Below are 20,237 nucleotides of genomic sequence, written 5' to 3'. Positions count from 1 at the left end.
TTTCAAACAAGCAGGAATGACGTTTATCTCGCCATAACTTAGGATCTGAGATGAATTGAAGGGGAGAAACTGCATCAGGCCCCAACTGTAATTTCTATTGAAGATAGATTAAGTTTTAGATGGTTATCGATGCCAACAGAGGAGATACTATTGAGGCAAATGGATGGAATCGTGACAAATGCTTAATTGCAATAATTTATCACATTCAGTCCCGTTGACATTATATAAAAATCTGCATTAAATTTGCAAAGACATTAATTTCCCAGAATGTCTTCCAGCATGTTAAAAATTATTTTTTTTTCATGCTTCCCTCTGCTGTGGATTAATGAAACCTGAATGGAAATGTAGGGCCACCAACTGTTTAATTAAAGTACACTTAGGCTCTGTTGTTAACAACTACATTTATTTCCCCTTATTCGACATCAGTGGGATGAGCTTGGTTTAGTGTGCACGCCCCCTCATATCATCACAGCTGCAGTCTGGAGTTTATCTTCTAATCTTTTATGAAATCGAGGCCTTTCAAGCCAACACCAATGCACTGAAGGTTTGTTTCTCATTCCAGATTTGATTTTTTTTCAGTATTTTGGTCGTGGATTTATTTTTTGGCAAAACAAGCAGACGATTTGTGGTCTCAGTTTGAAATTGACAGTTCTGTTCCCACGGGGTTAGATGTGGTTTAATAGAAGGTGGAAACGCTTCATGGAGCTGCAGTGGGACAGGAGGACGGGATATCTCTGCTCCTACAGCAAGGTTGAGCTGCTGCCGCCTTGCCACCAGGAGTTTTAACCAAATCTAATTTGTCTCCTCATTCTCCTCTTCCTCCTTCCTGCCTCAAACTCATTCATCACTCCCGCTCGACGGTGCCCTCATCCTCTGTCTCTTTATCACTCCTGCCACCCTTCCTCTCTGACCTCTTCCTCCTCTGGCAGGCGGGATCAGAGATGGCGATATCTGGCAAGGCGGTGAGCGTGTACTTTGAGGAGAAGCTGCTGGAGCTGTTCCCAGGCCAAATCTTCCCCGAAACGCCAGAATCAGCCGAGCAGCCGGAAGAAAAAGAAAAGGAGTACGAGACGGACGACTCCGAGGAGGACTTCATACAGCCCAGGCGCAAACGTTTGAAAACGGACGAAAAGATTGTCCACATAAAGTAAGAAACGGCATAAAATAAAACAGAAGTGGGGAGAAAAAAAACGAACTGTCTTCCTCCAGGCCCACGCTTCTCTTTTCTTTTGGACGCATCAAAAAGATGAGGTTTTCTTCACAAACTGGAAAGAATTGTCCGCAACTGCGTCTGCTCCCGAGACGCAAGGAAGGAAGAGCTGCAGTCCCGTCCCCACCGTCCCCCCCGTGTATGATGGAAGTAGAACTCGCTTGTACAGATTTGGAAGTAGGACTTGTTTTGCAGTAGTTAGCAACTGGTTCTTTTTGTTTTCTATCATCCATTTGCATTTGTAGATTTGTTGTGACAATTGCTTTATAAAACATGAAAACCCCCGTTTTTTCTTTTGATGTATTATATCTAAAGTTTGACATGAAGCCTACCGAGTGTTTGTAAGACTTTGTGGAAATGTTATGTAAATAAGAGAGTCTAACCGTCTGAAGGTATTCCTCCAGTATAGATGTTTTGGCGCGTCATCAATAAAACTTGTTCTTGAAATATATCGGAAAAATGTGTCCTTGGAGTACATTTGGACTTGGTTCAGTTCTCCTCTTTATACATATTGTGCTAAATCATGACGCATGTAATCTCAAGGCATTTCAACAGTACAGTTCAACTCGCTCCAAATCAGTCCAATCAACACAAAGCCAACAGAATGACCATAACTGCTGCTTCGCTGAGAAAACCAACTGATGGCATCACAACTTTTCTTTGATACAATCTCTGGTCCCGAGCAAGCACCAGGCGACTGTGGAAAGGGGGAAAAAAAACTCAAAACGGAGTCAATCTGCATTTTAAAATGTCCAACTTTAGAGTATAAATAAGAAATTTTACTGCCCTGTTAAAAAGCAAAAACCCTTTGGTTTCCAAATTACATTTCACATCAGTAACAGTTTTTTTTTTTTTTTTTACCACATCAAGTACATTTATATAAAGAGATAAATGTATGTATAATTAGGGGTGGAGACTTTTGATTTGCAGCCTGCTTAGCCAATGGTTGTGTGGTCATGTTATCAGTAAACATGCTATGGAGTGTTGCCAAACATTTAGCAGCTTGTGCTAACGCAATGTCTGCTAAAAACAGCATTTGTTTCTGATTTAAGAACCAAAACAGGATATTTCACTACACACATTCGCTGGCAGCTCCAGCTCCTGATATGGATTGACAGAGCCGCGTTTTTCACTAGTGGGAGTTCCGGGTGGATTTTTCGGGGCCGTGTGCTTGTTTCAATTACCAGGAACAGCTCTGTAATGTTGCCTTCAGGAACCAGTACGGGGCCAAACAGCCCTGTAGTAGGAGAGGGACGTTTTTCGGGCCAGAAGGGTTACCTGGTGGGAATTGCGTTCAGCCCTCTCATGTGAACTTAAATCATGTGACCACAAATCATTTAAGCATTTTGACCAGAGACATTTCGCTACAAGTACATTTGATGAAATTGGAGATTACATTAATAAAAACGATTGATGGACCAGTGAGTCGGTTTAGGTCTTGCTGTCATATTACACCAATATAAATCGCTTCGACCGCGCTGAATGTTTGGAAATAAAAGCATGTAGCATCTGTTGTTTACGTGTTTCTTCTTTTTATTTTTCTGCTGGTTTGCAAACTGCAAAAAATGAGCTTTTCCGCCACCTGGTGGTCGGCGGTGCTGTTTTTTTTTTTTTCAGTCAGTTCAGTTCTTGTGGCGCTACAGTGTAAATGGAAACACGATCGGCCCTGTTAGGGTTCCTGTCTGGCTGGTTTACCCAGAACTCCCGCTAGTGGAAACGCACCTATAAGGTGGTTGTGTTCCAGCCGGCTTCTTTGGCCTGCTTGTTCCGCCAAGACTATTTAAAAAAAAAAAAAAAGAAGAAAAGTCAGATGATCAAGGCAGCAGATGATCATTGGAACGATTATTCAGAGGCAAAGTCCTTATATAATGCAGTAATGATTAAGCATAACTAGATCGTGTTAATGAGGCCAAAAACGACTGGAAACTAGATTACGGTTACTTTAGAATCAAATTCCTTGTTGGACAATGTTCGAACCTGGCCAATAAAGATGATTCTGATTCAGAATGAGTTACTGTCACATCCAGCGTTGCCACAGGCATGGAAATGTGCAAAAAGTGTTTTCATTACACTTTTCCAAACAAGTAGATTATTGAATCACCTGAAAAATCACCTCCTGGAAGCGAAATAAGGTTTATTTGATATTTGGCAGTTTTTTTTTTCATATGACTGCTGTTTCCATGACTATTTGTTTTTGGATATTTAGTTTTGCATAAATCTAGGAGTAATGGAAACGTGCCTATTTAACATGTTTCCAGGTGGGAAAATCAAATATTACTTTGGCATCTGATTACGGATGATGAAGTGATAGTGTCTAGCTATTGGTTGAGCCGACTGTCAATCAACCATAATAGAAATAAATACTGCTTTTATATAAATCCTCCTGGTGTACGAAAAGTTCACCTCCCTCAGAGTTGTGATGGATGTGAAAGCAAACGAGACCAAAGCAGTTTTTTTAACCAGTGTTTAAATATGTTAATTTCTGCTCTAAAGTTGGACATTAAAACATGAAAGTCAGTGGAGACTGACTCTCTTTTGGAGCCTCTTGCGGCCAGTTGAGGAACTGCATCTTAGTTCCACATGACCCTCAACCTTGGTGCCTTGTTCCAGAAAAAGAGGCTTAAATTAGTCATCTGGAAACCAACCATCTTATCAATAAATCAAACTTTATTTATAAAGCACTTTTCATATGAAGATGTAGCACAAAGTGCTTTAAATGATTAAAAATTATACAATTATTAAAAAGTAAAAACAGGGCCCAAACCCCCCACATCTCACACAGACCACACTCCACACAGCAAACATCACAAGAAAATGTAAATAAAAGTGAAATCCATGGTGATGTCACGGAGGGTTTGTCCTGTCATTTTTCATCAGATGGTTAAAACACAACTAAATGCTGCTAAGCCAACAAACACTGAGGACTGATAAGTTGTAACTTTATCTCTTTCAGTTGAAGCAGAAGGGGCTACTTGGTATTGCTTGGTATTGCTTTTTCTTCTAATAAATAATTTTACACTACAAAACAATAATAGTTGTCTCAGACTGTATTGGCCTAATACTGAGACCCGCTATGATTAATAGCTGGTTTCCTACTGGTTTTATGAGCTGTTATCACAAAATAAGTCCTTTTAAGAGACGGGATTTTTTTTTTTTTTAACAAAAAACTGTATAAAATAAAATGTTTATTGGGAAATATCAGGTATCCTGTTGAGCAAATATCCCTTTTTACCAGTCAGGTCGAACAACTGGATGATGTTTCACATGATAAGTTATTGGTTCTGTTTTTCCTTTTGCATTTAAAGTTGGCACTTATCCAGGAAAGACACGTGACGTTTGAGGAAACTTGTTGCAGAATCAGAGCTAAGAAGCTGACACCACACCAGTAAACTTATTTCAGACGTGAAGAATCAGAGCTAAGAGTCTGACACCAGGAAACTTGGAGCTGAGTTGCTGAGTCGTCAGTCTGACTGCGCGTCAGCTGACACTTAAAGATTTACCTCGGATGTTTGCATAAATAACAAGCGGAAGCTTCTTTTCACTCTCGGACACACTCGGCTCCGATCTCAGGTAGGTTTTTAAGACAGCTGTCTTTTCATAAATACAGAAATACGGTGTAAAAAAATAAATGAAGAAAGAAAAGTCCTTACTCGAAGTGACGTCACCAACCTTTCCATCGTTCAGTTTTTACACAAACTTCTTTGCAAGTACTTTATACTTTACATTACATCTTCATTTAATGTTAAGAGTAATTAGTCTCAAATCAACCGTACTTGTGTTTTCATTAGTCGTTTTTCCACGGCTTCATACTAAAACGTTGATGAATGAAATGTGTAAGGATTTAAAACTAATCACCAGGCAGGAATATAATGTGGTCTAGCGAGGCGTGTTGATATGTGAAGAGAGAGTGTGAAATGTGGGAGCTCTGCTTGCTTTCCCCCCCTTATATAAAACGTACACATTTATTTCCACAGCCTTTTAAAATGCCACAGACAACATACACATGTGCCAAATAGTATTAAAGATAGAATAAAAGACACATATTATTAAATACTTACAGGGTGCTTTATTAGGTTCTTTTACATGTGAATATCTTACAAACCAATCACATGGCACCATTTCTATATATTTAAGCATAGACATGGTCAAACTGATGGAGTTCAAACCATGGAGGGTTTAAGTGACTTTTAATTGGCTTGGATGTTAATAATAGATAGGGAAGTCTGAGTGTTTCAGAAACTGCTGATCTACTGGGATTTTCACACATGACCATCTCTGGGTTCTCAGTGGATGGTCCAAAAAAGGGAAGATATCCACTGATATCAGTTGTCCGGATGAAGAAAGCCTCGTTGATGTCAGACGAGGATGGGTAGACTAGTTGGAGAGGATACGAAGTCAACAGTGACTCAAATACCCAGTCTGAGCGAACAATCCGTTGCACCTTGAAGCAGATGGGCTACAGCAGCAGTAGATCACACTGCATGTCACTCTGGTCGGCTAAGAACAAGAAACTGAGGCTGCAGTTTGCATAGGTTCCCAAAATTGGATACTACAAGTTTTGAAAACCATTGCCTGGTCTGGTGATGCTTGATTTCAGCTGCAACATTCAGATGGTTGGGTCTGAATTTGGTATCAAACAACATGAAAGCCTGGATCCATCCTGCCTCGTATCCGTGGTTCAGGCTGATGCTGCTAGTGTACTACGGGCCCCTTAGTACCAATTGAGTGTTGTTTAAATCAGTGTTTCCCAACACTCCCCACACTGTCCTACATGATCAGTGATTCTCAACTGGTGGGTAGGACCCAAAAGTGGGTCGTGTACCTGTCTTTAGTGCCTTTTCCACAGGTAAAGGTAAAGCTCTCAGGTAAAGCTACGTATTTTTGAGTCTTTCTGGAACTACTTTTTCAGTTCTTGCACTTTTTTATTTCATGTATTTTGCAGGAAAACACCGACTGAATCTGTTAATAATGATGTTTTGATTGCTACGTCAGCTTTATAATCTTGATTTGGTGATTGAATATCTTAACTAGTGCACTGCTTGTTATACTGTATAATTAGTGGGTAGTCAGCTAAAGCTAAATATTTCAAAGGTTTTTGGAACTACTTTTCAGTTAATGCACTTATTTATTTTGCATCAGTTCTGTACAATTTGAGGTTTAAACTTTTCATTGTTTAAGTTTTCATGATTTGAGTCATGGCTTTTTATGGGTCCCAAAGCCAGACCAGTTGAGAACCTCTGCTTTAGATGACAACCTGGCTCAAATTAGTGGACCATGAACAGACGTGTAGATCCAATCAGGTGCATTTGAGCAAGGAACCATCTAAAACACGCAGGACAGTGTGTCCTGAGGACCAGGGTTGGGCAACACTGGTTTAAATACTACACAAACTTGAGTGTTGTTGTCACTGACCATGTCCATCCCTTTATCACCACTGTGTGCCCATCGTCTGATGGCTTCTTCCTACAGGATCATTCATCATGTCACAAAGATCAGATGTCTCAGACTGGTTTCATAAGTTCACTGTCCTTCAATGGCCTCCATAGTGAGAAGATGCAATAAAGCAGTGGTTCTCAACTGGTCTGGCTTCGGGCCCTCCATCCCTCCTTCATCACAAGCTGGGACCCAAATCAAAGACAATTTTGTAGTTCTCAAATTCATTGAAAATGTAGTGTAGCTTAAGCCCCAGATTGTAGAGAAATAGCAGTGTTTTCATGTATAAACGTGAAATAAAAAAGTGCAACTGAAAAATATTTCCCAAAATACTTTAGCTGACCATCCACTAATTAAATGCACGAATACAGTAGGAGTGAAGTTATTCAGTCATTAATCAAGCTTCAAACAGGAAGCTGATTTGACAATCAAAATATCTCAATAGCCACTTTTAACAGACTCAGGTGGTGTTTTCCTGCAAATACATGAAAAAATAGGGAAATATATCCAAAAAGGCTGAAAATGATGTAGGTTTAGAATCAGAATCAGAATCAGGTTTATTGGCCAAGTCAGCTCAAACAAGACAGGGAATTTGACTCTGGTTAGTTTTGCTTACTGTAGAGTAAATAGACAAATGACAGCTATTATTAACATATACAATTATATACAATACAATACATATACAATTTTAAAAAAGAAAGTGAAAGGTGCAGCAGTATGAGGTAGACATGGTTATTGAAAGGTGCATTGTTACAACATATGATTGTGTTTATTATTATTATTATTATTGCAATAATTTACCTGATATATTTGAGATACATGAAGAGAAATAGTCAGATATTTCTAATGTATTATTTTTTCATTTCTGCAAGCTCATATTGTGTTACCAATAGTTTACCTGAGAACGTGACCCACTTCTGACTTCCGACCCACCAGTTGAGAATCACTGCAATAAAGCACCTAATGCTGTCATGTAAATATGAACCAAAACCTCTGAGGAATGTTTCCAGCAGCTTATTAAATTGTTGCCACGAAGTATTAAGGCAGTTCTGAAAGAACTGGATAGTCTAACCTGAAAATATGTCCCTGATAACGTGGCCGGTGAGTGTGTCACCGCAAGCTCTTATTTTGAAAACTATTGTTGTGGTTCGGAGCAAGTCACATGACGAAGGTTTTCCCCGTGACGTCACATGGGATCCACCAATCAACGCTCGAGCTGGTTTCTCATCTGTTCGCTGCTTCCGTGTTTTTCTTCCCAGAGCTTGTTATTCTGTCCAGGATTGCTCGGTTAGCAGCTCCAGAGGCAGGTAAAACCCGACACCTTAACAACTTTCACACTGGTGATTTGAAACAGTTTTCTATGTAGAAAAACAAAAAAACAAAAGCGTTGACGCAGAAACTGATTATGAGTCCTGACCAGCTGAGCAGCCTTTGTTCTATATTCACCCTTTTTTCTCGTTTAATGTTGTTTTCTCACTAAATTTACGTAATTTATCAGTGTAAATGTAAATATATCCACGTTATTTAACTGCCACTGCATTGATTTAATCATCCGAGCTTATGGGTTTAAACAGCCTGTTAAGAAATCTTTAATTGGCTTTTATTTCTTAAAACAACCTTTGAACCCGTCTTGACCTAATTTCTTGGAAATCCGAGGGATTTGAAATGTCTTCATGCTTTAGTCCGTGAGTTATGTTCCTTTTCATGTTAATATGCCTGGTCGTACTATGAGACAAAGTCCTGAAAAAATGTACCATATGGTGTCGATATTTGTGCAGTTTTTAATTTCTGCTTTCTTGCAAGCAAATACTGCTCTTGGCTTGGCCATATGCTGGGAATTAATGTTTTATTTAATTCATTTTGATGTATTTAGTTAATCTAATTATGGATACAAAATTGTGCAAGAAACCTCATTTGCATACAGATGTGCTTTGAGCAGAAGAGGTGTCAAAAGTATTCACATTCATTACTCAGGTAGAAGTATAGATACTAGAGTTTAAAAATACTCCTGTAGAAGTTGAAGTATCAACTCAAGTTTTTTACTCAAGTAAAAGTATAAAAGTACTGGTTTCAAAACTACTTAAAGTATAAAAGTAATGTAAGGGGGGAAAAAAGCCATTAAGGACAAAAGCCATTGAAAATGAATGCATCTTAGTATAATGCAAATATATGAAAGAACCATATATGTGTACTATTGAGCATTAACATGTGTTTCAGAGAGCAGAAGATATGATGACTAGTTGCCTATAAGTATTGTAATGGTGCAAAAAGTCAAACTTCAGAGGCATGTTATCATTTATCCTAACCTTTTATTGGAATGAACATCCAAGTTTAGTTGCAGGGATCTGAGGGAACGGATGTAAGAACAAAACTGGACAAGAACATCTGAAACAACCACAACCAAATTCACTCTATCCGGATGGAGCAATTTAACTGGATAGCTTTTTTTTTAAAGGCCGAAATGAAATAGAGTAACAAGGCTGTTTTTAAAATGTAAGGAGTAAAAGTACAGATAATTGCGTGAAAATGTAAGGAGTAAAAGTAAAAAGTCGTCTGAAAAATAATTACTCCAGTGAAGTATAGATAACCAAAATTTCTACTTAAGTAAGGTAACGAAGTATTTGTACTTCGTTACTTGACACCTCTGGCTTTGAGGAAGTTTGGTGTGTCTCCTCCAGCAGACGATGGGCACGAAGGGAGTCCTCGCCCGTGTGACCTTCGGATGGACCACTGCAGGAAACTTCACCACCATGTGTCCCAACGGGTCCGAATGGGTTTGGGAAGGCCTCGGTGAATGTGCCCAGGACGGGAGGGACATGGCCAGCATCTACCTGGGGCTCCTGTCCATCCTCTGTTTCATGGTGTCGTCACTTCCGTAAGTGTTGCTTCTCCTCCATTCGCTGGTTCATTTAAACGTCACTAACAGTTTCTTCTGCTCCTTGTGATTGCAGACAGTACTACAGCTCCTGCAAACGAGGGAACATGGACAGCGCTCTCTCTATTTGGTTCCTGGTGCTGTGGTTGGGGGGGGATTCTTGCAATCTGGTGGGCTCCTTTTTGGCAGACCAGCTTCCTCTTCAGGTGACTTGAAAAAGCATAAATGCCTCAGTGTTAAAGAGCAATGATCAATGAGGCCTTAAAGCCAGCCCATATAGAAAATACCACTTCCTACCATATTGATCCGCTGTGTTCTTGTGATATGGAAGACATGCTGGATTGTCCGCATGACCGGTGACCATCTGGTTATTGTTGTCCCCATCTCATCACATGATTGTAAACCGGGACCTGTTACATGATTTTCTGAATGATAATCAGGTGGAAATTATCAAATTTTTTTTCATTTTTATTTCACTAATTTACGTTATTAATTTATTTATCGTCTATACTTAAGTTTCACTGTCAACAAGTACAACTTATTTTAGGCAGGGCCTTGAGCACAAACGTAGAGGAAACTGGAAGGAAAAGTCTGCAGTTTGGAAATATTTCAAATCAGACACTCCCACTGTTTGCAATTTGGGAATTTCGCTTGACAGACAGAACGAAACTGCCCTTTTTTTCTTTCTTTTTTCTTTTTGCGAATTGCTATAGTTTTGGATCGGGACTCGGTTTCAGCAGATGTTCCAACTCAATTGACTTGGGAATGAAACAATGTGATTCGGACATTCGTAGATCTGTAAATCTACGGTAATTTGTCCCTGTAGAGGTCAACAATGTTCTTGGGGGGCTGATGAAGGTTGCATTGCTACATAGACCGGCTTTAAGGTTGTCATTTAATTCATTTAATTGTTTCTGGCTTGATCAACTACTATGCTGATTGTTCTTGAATATCTTTATGTCAACTGACAGTTTGATGGCGATGCATTTTTAAAATGAATTCCAATATAAAGACAATACATTTTTTTGATCAATCTCTGACTTGTGTTGTCTTTCTCTTTGTCATCTAGACATATACAGCAGTTTATTATGTCATAGCTGACCTGCTGATGCTGTCCATGTACATGTACTACAAGGTCAGGAACCGAAGGGCTGCAAGTAAGTGGTTTGTTTGTTTATTTCACTGCACATTAAAAACCCGACTCTTTCCTTTCCTTGTGAGTTCCAGCGTCGTACCTGCGTCCTCCTGTTTCAGCTTGGTTTGATGTAAACTGTGGTTGACGCCCTCTGCATTTATTACTTTCACAACTATAAAGTTACACTGTGTCCTACATTTTTGCTGAAACACTTTTTCAGTTTGGGACCAGTTTGATCCAATATGGTTTATTGATGAAGAAGTGCTGATGAACGAGTAGCACCCTCCAGTTTAGACTGTCCGCCCCGCCAAGAGGTCATCATATTGGATTTTGTTCCCCCACTGCCGACCTTTGTCTGAAGGAAAAATGCTGTGAGATGACTTTTTGAAAGTATTGATGGTGATCCCAGCTGTTGTCTCTTCGCCAGACAAGCGGGTTTTGCACGTGGTGGGTATATCCCTCTTCCTGGGGCTCACTGCACTCAGCCATCTCCCGGGAGCAGATCCCCAACCTGGGATGGCTTCCTCTGGATTCAGAAGTCGCTCCTTGCTCTCCACATCTGACGCCGGCCCCATAACGGTGGGGCCTGTTTATTTGTTAAGCTATTGATCTAAAAGAAGGGATATATTTTTGTCTGTTTTGTTTTTTTACCTGTAACATCTGCTAACATCTTGCATCTGCTCACCATTTCACTTCAGGGTTTTACTACGAGGGAGATTATCGGTTTCTCCATTGGCTCAGTGTCATCAGTCCTCTACCTCTGCTCCAGACTGCCACAGATATACACGAATGTGAGTATGGAAAAGTGGTCTCGGCCACAAATAAATGTAGGAAAATGTAGGAAAATCATTTGATAAACCCAAAACACACAAAGGTGCTGTTAACCAGCAATAATATGATAAGTAGAACAAGCATTGTCATAGAAAAAATAAAATAATGTTGATATTATTTATTTATTTATATATATATATATATATATATATATATATATATATATATATATAATTCATTTTATTTACGCGCCTTTCATGTCACCCAAGGTCACCTTACAGAATAAAAACAAACAAAACAAATATAACATTGAATTGAATTGTTGTAAGTTGTTAATACAATTTGAAAATTGTTCTCTTTAGTGATAATATACAGAAATAAATTGATGGTTTGGTGAAAATGGGAACATTTACTCAAAAGTTAAAAGCTATTGAAATTAATCCAGGTGTTTTTTTATTTTAATTTAGAGAAAGCTTTTTGTAACTACTGAGATTTCATAATAAGTTTATATGGTATTTTTGAACGCTGGGATCACATCTGGAGCAGTCGTTATCACAGCTGAGCCTTTCCGTTTGCTGTTATGTTCACACTGCCGAGCCCAAATTTGTTTATTTGGGTTATCAAAGATTATATGAGCAAGTTTTTGCTTTGTTTGGTTCTTCTTTTAACTGAAGAGCCAAGCTCTTATCTTGTCTTCTGCCTCCGGTGCCTTTGGTGTAACTTTTGGTTTAACCACAGCCTCCCCGTTAAAGCCAGTTCACCACCGTCCATTTTGGTTTGTTTACATCCATCCTAGGCGTTGGTAACCATAGAAACCAGTGCTACGAAGCAGATTGGGTTCTGGCTGTTTGAACGTTGTCTAACTGCAGAGAACCACGACTGTCGGGATTTCCTAAGTAAAACGGACCCTTCCACTTGCAGGGTGGGGTGCACATGTCAGGGCTGGTTATCGGGAACCAGGCCTCCATTTTGCATCGGTATTTAGCCATACGCGATGACAAGGCCAACGCTTTGGGTGGTGGAGGGAAATCTGCATGTTAAACAGCCCTAGAGTAAACTGAAGACAGTGGAGGGAACAAACGCCAGTGGCAAATAAGTATACTCATATATTGAGTATACTCAAACAGGAGAATATGTGGAGTTTCATCCAAGTTTGTTTTTTTCAGATGCAATATTGTGCAAAAGTCACAGGCACCCTAAGGCCTGTCTCAAAGTTTTAACAACCTCCGTATTAATTTTCCAATCTCTTTAAGGTGCAGATAGAAAATACAGGAATCTGTTCCTTTTAAACTTAAACAGAACAGAATCCTCATTAATATCAGGTTTGGCTTGTGGACTAATTTCATTATGATGCATACATAGCTTGTAAAAGTAGCCAGTTCCAAGAGAAATGGCCAATATTGAGTCCTATTGCAGATTAATGTGTCTGCCTCGAATACTATCACTCTATTTTGTGTTTGTGTTTTAATAAAGAGTCTTAAAAATGGCCTCTTTAACCTCAGTGATCAAGTTTATTGAAACCATTTCTACAACAGCTGCTTTGTCTTGCAGTAGTTCATGAATACATCATTCGTGATGCGTTCAGGGTGAACTACCAGCATAAAGAGGTTTAGTGTGTATTTAACAGCTTCTATATCTAAAGTATGATGCTCCACTATCATATAACTTTATCTTCACCGGGGTGGGAGGGCTCGCTGGTACAATGTGTAGCTGCGGAAGGTGAACCAGCCGTTTGTCGTGGTTGGTTGCATTACCAGGCCGCAAAGTACGCTAATTTCATCATAAATACTAATAAATTGCATGGATTGTATTGAAAGAGGGGTCTGGTTTGTTCTCGTGTTGCCTGCCTGAGGTTGAGATGCCGTCCTTGGCTCTGCTCAGGCGGCGGGAGTGATGTTTGGGGTTTAATCGAAGCTAATACTCAGTTTAAGTGTGGCTTTTAAGGCTCATGATGGATTTACTTGAACACAAGGTCAAATCCCAAGTCTTTTGAAGACCTTGTAGACAAACATCAGTTTGAAGACAAAATGTAACAATTTTTGTCTGCAGAAGATGGGAACGAGGAGGGAAGAATGTGAAAAATGTATCAGAATCAGGATAAAACTTTATTGCCAAGTCAGACATAGTCAGACGAGAGAACTTGACTCCGGTCAACACCGGTGGCACCGTTTGTTTCTATGGACGCCGTAAGAAACTGGATTACTGTATTTTCCGCACTATAAAGCGACTTAAAATTCTTAATTTTTCTCAAAAATCAGTTGTGCGCCTTATAATCCAGGGTGCCTTATGTATGAATTCTGTTGTGCTTACTGACCTCGAACCTTTTTATGTGTTACACTGTCAAAAATCTGTCAAAATGCTTTAGTGACTTTGGTAGCAACGAAGGTGCTCCGCTTGATTGATGCTCAGACCGTTCAACTGAAACGTTAAAGTCAGTCCTTGGTTGGAGTTTCAGCGTCAGACAACGTTAGATAACTAATGTAGCGCTGGCAAGCAACAATCATCCAACATCTAGTCAATGTTACCTCACTATAATTAAACATCAAGCCAACGTTAGGTTTTTAGCCTAAACCCAATTTTCAAATCTGTATCATAATCCAATTCTAATCAAATGTTGAAATTTGTGCTGTCAGGCGATTAAAAAAATGAATCTAATTAATTACATGATTTATAATTAATAAATCTAATTAATTGCATTTTAACCTCATATCTGCTAAAGGTCCCCAAATAAAGAATTAGAATTCTAGGACATTACAAAATTGCAGTGCATGACTAATCAATTGAATAGACTAAGAAGAGAAGATTTGAAATCCACATTTTTATTGGTGAAGTGTGTTTCATAAATTAAATTCAAAAGAAAAAGCTCAAGCACATCAGCAAACCAATTAGGCCAGGTGCATTATTCAAACGCAATACAAATACAGTTAAATAAAATTAATATAATAAGGCTGAGTCTCAAATAGGCACTTAAGCAGACTCTCAGTTCAAAATTAGAACTAAAGCTGAGTCAATACAGCGATTCAAGTACTAGTACCTGTAACGTTTACAGTGGAACTTGTCCGGACATGTTTAGCGTTTAATTGATAATTCAGGCTTGAGCAGCTCTGCTGATAGGAAAATAATTTTTTACAAAATGTACAAATCACAGCGTTCTTGTTGATAGTCCCGTCTTCTTTCTTTTCATACATAAACTTCCCGTTCAAAGGCTCTAGCAAAGATTTGCTGGCCTCGCTCCCCTGAGTCGTCCACGTGTGTCACCTGCTTTGTTAGTTTGACTAGCAGCAGGAGGGAAGTGACCTGCCGCTGCCAAGTGGCCTACGGTTCCCTCAATGGCCAAGTTTCAAATGCTTGCGCATTTTGCCACTCATAATTAATTGCGTTAATTTTCATAACGCGTTAATTAGCAGTGTAATTAATTAATTAATCTAATTAACGGGCTAAACTGACAGCCCTAGTTGAAATACAACATTGTTCCAACCTCACACTAACTTCAGGTGTCTGCTGTCGCTGGAAACCATGAACCAATCAGAGAAGAGGACATTGTACGATGCTCACATCCTTCACTTTTTATTTGTGTATTCTAGAAATTATTTAAAATGTGAGTGCATTTGTTACAACTGAACGATATTCAAGTTATTGTGAACAAGTTTTACTTAGCTGACTGTTTTGTTTCGCTTCATATATGTTTTATCATGCGTCTTATAACCTGGTGCACCTTATGTATGAAAATAGACCCGTGTATATTACGCCTGATGGTCTGCAAAATACAGTAGATTCAATTAGAAATGGTAGTAAATATAATCCAGTGTTAACGGCGCCGGTCGCTCCTCAGTCTTGGTGCATATGCAGTATGTGACAGCTTTATAAAAGGTCACCCGTTCCTAAGAAAGCGGTCCTACTTCCCCTCCCGTCGTCTCATTTCTCCAAACAGTTCAAGAGGAAGTCGACAGAGGGGGTGTCCTACTTCTTGTTCGGACTGGTCATCCTGGGAAACACCTTGTACGGCCTGAGCGTCCTGCTGAAGAACCCGGACAACGGCCAGGGCGAGAACAGTTACCTCATCCATCACCTGCCCTGGCTCGTCGGCAGCCTCGGCACCCTCACCCTAGACCTCGTCGTATCCTTTCAAACGCAGCGGGCCTCCCGTTTCCCGGGAGTCTCACGTACGTGCCACATTTTAAACATGACAGACATGCCACCATATGGGTTTAGGAGGGTTTTCACCGAGATTTTAAATGCCTCCCACGCGGCCCCCGGAGGCATCTCTCATTTCTTTGCACAAAGGTGATAAACTCCGGTCTGGAGGTGTTTGCTGCATAGACATTGTTCAGCGTATCTGGAAGTTTGAACAAGCCTTCATTTATGTCCTGCAGAAAACCGGTTACAGCCAAGAGCTCCTGTACAACCTGAACATGGTTTGAATACATTCAAATATTGGATACGATAGAGGTTGGTTTTAAGCAGAGGTGGGTAGAGTAGCCAAAGATTGTACTCAAGTAAAAGTACTAGAATAATATGACTCAAGTAGAAGTAAAAAGTAGTCATCCAAATAATTACTTAAGTAAAAGTAAAAAACTACTCAAGTACTGAGTAACTGTTGAGTAACGTCTGATTTATTTTTTTAACACAACCATTCAAACAGACAAAAGTACAAAATAATCATCTTCAGGCAAATTAAATCAATAAAATAATAAAATAAATTAAAATTAATAAAAAAATAGCTTAAATTAAAATAATCTTAAAGTAAATTCAAGTACTTTAATAAATAATAAAATAAATAAGATAATAACAGAATAAAAAAATAAATTAAGCACAAGTAGCACAAAATTTCAAGCCTTTGTACTTTTCTTTTTTAACCAGGCAGAACTAGAACAAGCCCATGAACTCATAGAAACTCTGTGTGTGTTTGAGTCTGTGTAAATGTGACAAAACATGCAAAAACAAACATTTTTCCCAAAGAATCACCCAGTGATGTCATGAGATTGACGCGTATGCGGATAAAAGGAATAAAAGAAAAGTAACAGCTCAACGTAGCCTAATGTCGCAGAGTAAGAGTAACAGTTTCTTCTTCACAAATCTACTCAAGTAAAAGTATAAAGTATAGTGATAGTGAAAACTACTCCTAAATGTACAAAATTTCCCAAAACTTACTCAAGTAAATGTAACGGAGTAAATGTAACTAGTTACTACCCACCTCTGGTTTTAAGTGAGTACGTTTTTTTGTGGCGCTCCGGCGAAGCTGCTGCTCCCATCCATCATTTGAGCAGCTCTTCTCAAGTGGCATCGGTGTATTAATCGTTGCGTAAAACCCTCGGTTCTAACAGGAGTTTGAGCAGTTACCTGGACAAAATAATTTTTCTGTGAATGCTGAATTCTTCAATCAAATATTAATATTTTTTTCTCAATTTTTACATTCTGATCATAGTAATGTCTTACATTACACTCATGTTATTTCTGGTTATCAGTGGTTCTTTGTTCCGGACCCCTTTTCCACCAAACTGGTTTTGAAGCTGGTTCTGGATCAGGGCTAGTGCTGGTTCACAACTCCTTCAACAGCAAACCAGCTGAGAACCGGTTTGATTTTCCATAACTGGGGGTGCTGAGGGGAGGGGGTTACTTCGCTGCAAACGTCTGTTACGTCGCTGCGTTTGCATTGTCGCTTAGCCAGAACTATGGACGATCTTGCGGTTGTACAGCTGCTGTTCTGGCTTCACGCTGCTTCATTGGGATCAGAAAACGGCAGATCCAATGTCTTTGTCATCATTGACAGGTTTTCAGCGCCCCCTCCGCTGACGTAAGCGGTTCTTTCCTCTAAACCCAGCAAAGAGTTGGTGCTACCTTGGAACCGGGTTTTTCTGGCCCAGAGCCAGTTCTTAGTCCGTGGAAACAGAAAACCCGGTTCCAAACTCAGCACCGGCCCAGAACCAGCCCTGGAACCGGTTTGGTGGAAAACAGGTATTAGTTCATCACATTTAAGAGTTGTGCTGCAAATACTTTGAGATGTTTCTACCATAAATCAGGGGTGGGCAGTCCTGGTCCTCTGGGTCCTGACGGTATCATCGACAGACTTGTGCAGACCCTGATGCAAGCTGATGATGACCGTTAGTTTAAAGCAGGGGGGGGGGGACCCGGATCGCCAACCTCTGCTGTACATAATAGTATTAGCAGGTCTTTCCTTGTTGTTAAAAACTAAAACGAAAATAACTTTCCTGCTCAAAACACAAGTTTGGTTTGTTTTTATGCTCAACTGACATTAACTTTGCAGTATTTACTTTGTTGTCCTTGACTTCGGTGTTCAGATCTCGGCTCAGTTCATCATTTATCGCAGGTTTCCGATTCAAACCATAAACGCCGGCGACTTCGACGAGGAGGCGCCTCTGATCGGGAGCTAAAACGGTTCTGGCTGGATCCGAGTGAAAACTCACCTCCAAATACTCAAAATCACATTTCCAAGAAAGTAAAAGAAAAGCAAAGCTTTATTTCTGAATTGTACTTTAATTCTTTTTGTTTTATTTATTACGTTTTTCGCCCTCATTCTTGTTTACAGTGAGTTGTTGTTGTGGACGGATGAAATGCTTCTCTTGAGTTTAGCTCGTCTTCTAGTGATTTTAATATTTTAAAGGGAAAGTTCGGTGTTTTGGGCGTCGGACATGTAGGGAACGAGCGCGGCCAGCCATCCCCGTTCTGTTTCTCTCTGATATAAAACATTAGTCTGGAAAGTTCTGTCAGGAAGTGATGGGGTAGGACTGGCTGGGCGGGATGGAGACTCCTGTTAACCTGAGACGGATGTAAGACACGGTACCACTGGGTTTCTCTGAGACACTTCTGGTGCTTTTAAGTCAGCGAACACTAGGACGGTTGGTCTTCTAGCCCCGTCTGCAGAGCAGAACCAATTTGTCGTTGGATTTAATTACAAGTTGTAACAAGTGCCAACATTTAAAAGAAGCATGTTTCTGAGTTTATTGTGCAATTTATCTCTTTATTTGTAGTTTTTTTTTTCTGAACAGATGCATGAACCACTTTGATTGCACTGTTGATAAAAGTTATGTCTCTATTGTGTGAATTTTGAAAACTTTGTCACATTCTCACCTCCATAGTTTGCACATTTTGGCACCGAACAACAAAAAAAGAAGCTGGTTTTGTACTTTTTGAGAAATGTAAATATGTTTGGTTGGTCAGTGTCCTGTAGAGATTAAACAAATGATAAAATACGGCTAGTTTCTTTCTCCTCCGGTTATTTGTGAGGTCTTGATTTTTATTTTCAGTTCCTGAAAAGTTTCGACTACGTTTAAAATATTAATAAAAAGAGAATGCAATGATTTGAAAATATCACAAACCCATATTTTATTCACCGTTAAACATAGAAAACATTAAAAAAAAAAGAGTAAAAGTTGGAGTTTAGTGGAGGGGATATGATTCACTGCTCAACAGTTTTTCGTCATGATGTACCGTATTTCTTTGTTTCATGATTAATTAAATGTTTCCAGTTGGTAAAAGTTACCTGAGGTCCCTCATTGTTTCAGCCTTGTCCCCCGCATACAGAGATTTCTCCAGAATCTTCAGATCACCGTTGTAGAGGACAAGACGCTTAAAGTCTTTGTATTTTCACACTGAGGAACATTATTTGGAAACTGTGTCACAACCGGAGTCGTGTTTAGGATTGTTCTGCCTGTTTCTCGTTGGTTTTACAGTTTTCGTTAGCATGTTTGTGATTTATACGTCCTAAATGTTCCCGTGAATAAGAAGGGAAGAAAAAAACCAGTGGGAACTCTTCCTCTTCAACAATTTTACCCTCTTCCCCTCCCTCTTCCCTCGGCCCAGTGCAGGTCAAGGTCTCCTCTTGGCCTTAGCGTTGACCTGCGACCCTTCCCCTGCGCTGACCTGCTCCTGGGAGGCCTCCACAGCCATGTTGTTTTCCTTCATTAGCAGGATCGCGCTGGCCTCTCCGTCGCACCCACCTCCCTATAACACCCAAGCGCACACACATTTCCCCTTCACTATCAAATACAGTGCAATCACACTGAGAAAAACGGCTAAGGGCCCACCCACCGGGGGGGTGATGTCAGAGCAGAAAACATCCAGTTAAGAGTGTGTGTGTGGTTGTAAAACAGTGGCAGAAAGATTGTTAAGCGGGATCAGGACTTAGCAGGAAGGGCCAGGGCTAGGGCACGTCCATCCATCAACAGGGATGAACACCAAGCTGTTTATAAACACTGCATGCTGGGAATTTGTTAATGAGATGGCTCCAGTTCCTATGAGGAGGAGGAAGAGGAGGGGGAGGAGGAGGAGGAGGTGGGGGGTCTGCTCAGCAGTTGCCAGTTTAAATGCCCAGAACAACCAGAAATATCACGTATGGATGAATTATGGGGAAATGTTTTTTTTATTGTTTCTCTAATTTATGAATCATCTCTTAACTGATAGATTTATCCTTTTTTGGGGTTTACAAGTCTAACGAAAACAGTTCTTGCTTGATGTGTGAGTGTGTGTGTGGCACGCAGCACACATGCTACTAAAAGGAAAGCGCCGTCGGTGCCGTGCAGCGCTCAGGCGGCTCCTCTGAACAGGTCACATGTCCCTGTCACGGTGGCGTTGATGCCACTCGGCCTAAAGTCCCCCGGGGGCTGTAAAGCACGTCTGTTTTTTAGGTGTTGAACTCTTTATTGTTGTTTCACTAGCACAATAAAGTTCAGGTCAGACTGTAAAAGAAGAACTGGACAAGTCTTTAAAACAAGGCCTCCCTTTCCTCGTACTGCACGGCGCCGTGTTGCTCATGGGTCAGAACATAGAGAACTTTTTTTTACAGAGCCGTGGTT

The 20,237-nt window shown here is 40.0% G+C and overlaps 2 protein-coding genes across 13 annotated transcripts in view; both read left to right on the top strand.

The window, feature by feature from the left end:
• trim33 (tripartite motif containing 33) overlaps positions 1-2,659 on the top strand; it is a 36,048-nt gene extending 33,389 nt beyond the window's left edge. For 2 of the 3 annotated variants that reach the window (XM_061736635.1, XM_061736634.1), the window contains one exon: positions 930-2,659. In XM_061736635.1, the coding sequence (XP_061592619.1) occupies positions 930-1,151 (222 nt within the window). In that variant the 3' untranslated portion in view covers positions 1,152-2,659. The remainder of the gene's footprint in view (positions 1-929) is intronic. The other variant, XM_061736636.1, reaches the window with a different exon arrangement.
• A 1,939-nt stretch (positions 2,660-4,598) lies between these two features.
• slc66a1 (solute carrier family 66 member 1) lies at positions 4,599-18,914 on the top strand. Of its 10 annotated transcripts, none has more exons than XM_061736629.1 (9): positions 4,599-4,780; positions 7,903-7,946; positions 9,322-9,518; positions 9,595-9,724; positions 10,588-10,675; positions 11,081-11,232; positions 11,352-11,444; positions 15,356-15,541; positions 17,724-18,914. In XM_061736629.1, the coding sequence occupies exons 3-9, from the start codon at positions 9,328-9,330 to the stop codon at positions 17,814-17,816; spliced, it is 933 nt and encodes a 310-aa protein (XP_061592613.1). In that variant the 5' UTR covers positions 4,599-4,780; positions 7,903-7,946; positions 9,322-9,327; the 3' UTR covers positions 17,817-18,914. The 10 variants fall into 10 exon arrangements, with proteins under 10 accessions (XP_061592613.1, XP_061592616.1, XP_061592610.1 ...); XM_061736628.1 differs by having other exon boundaries at positions 4,600-4,780; positions 9,325-9,518; XM_061736625.1 differs by having other exon boundaries at positions 4,600-4,780; positions 7,903-7,950; positions 9,325-9,518.
• Positions 18,915-20,237: the final 1,323 nt, after the last annotated feature.

Source organism: Cololabis saira, chromosome 12 (assembly GCF_033807715.1).
Source record: "Cololabis saira isolate AMF1-May2022 chromosome 12, fColSai1.1, whole genome shotgun sequence".
NCBI lineage: Eukaryota > Metazoa > Chordata > Actinopteri > Beloniformes > Belonidae > Cololabis > Cololabis saira.
The sequence above is the reverse complement of the archived record's forward strand: the minus strand, read 5'-3'. Positions and strand labels throughout refer to the sequence as shown.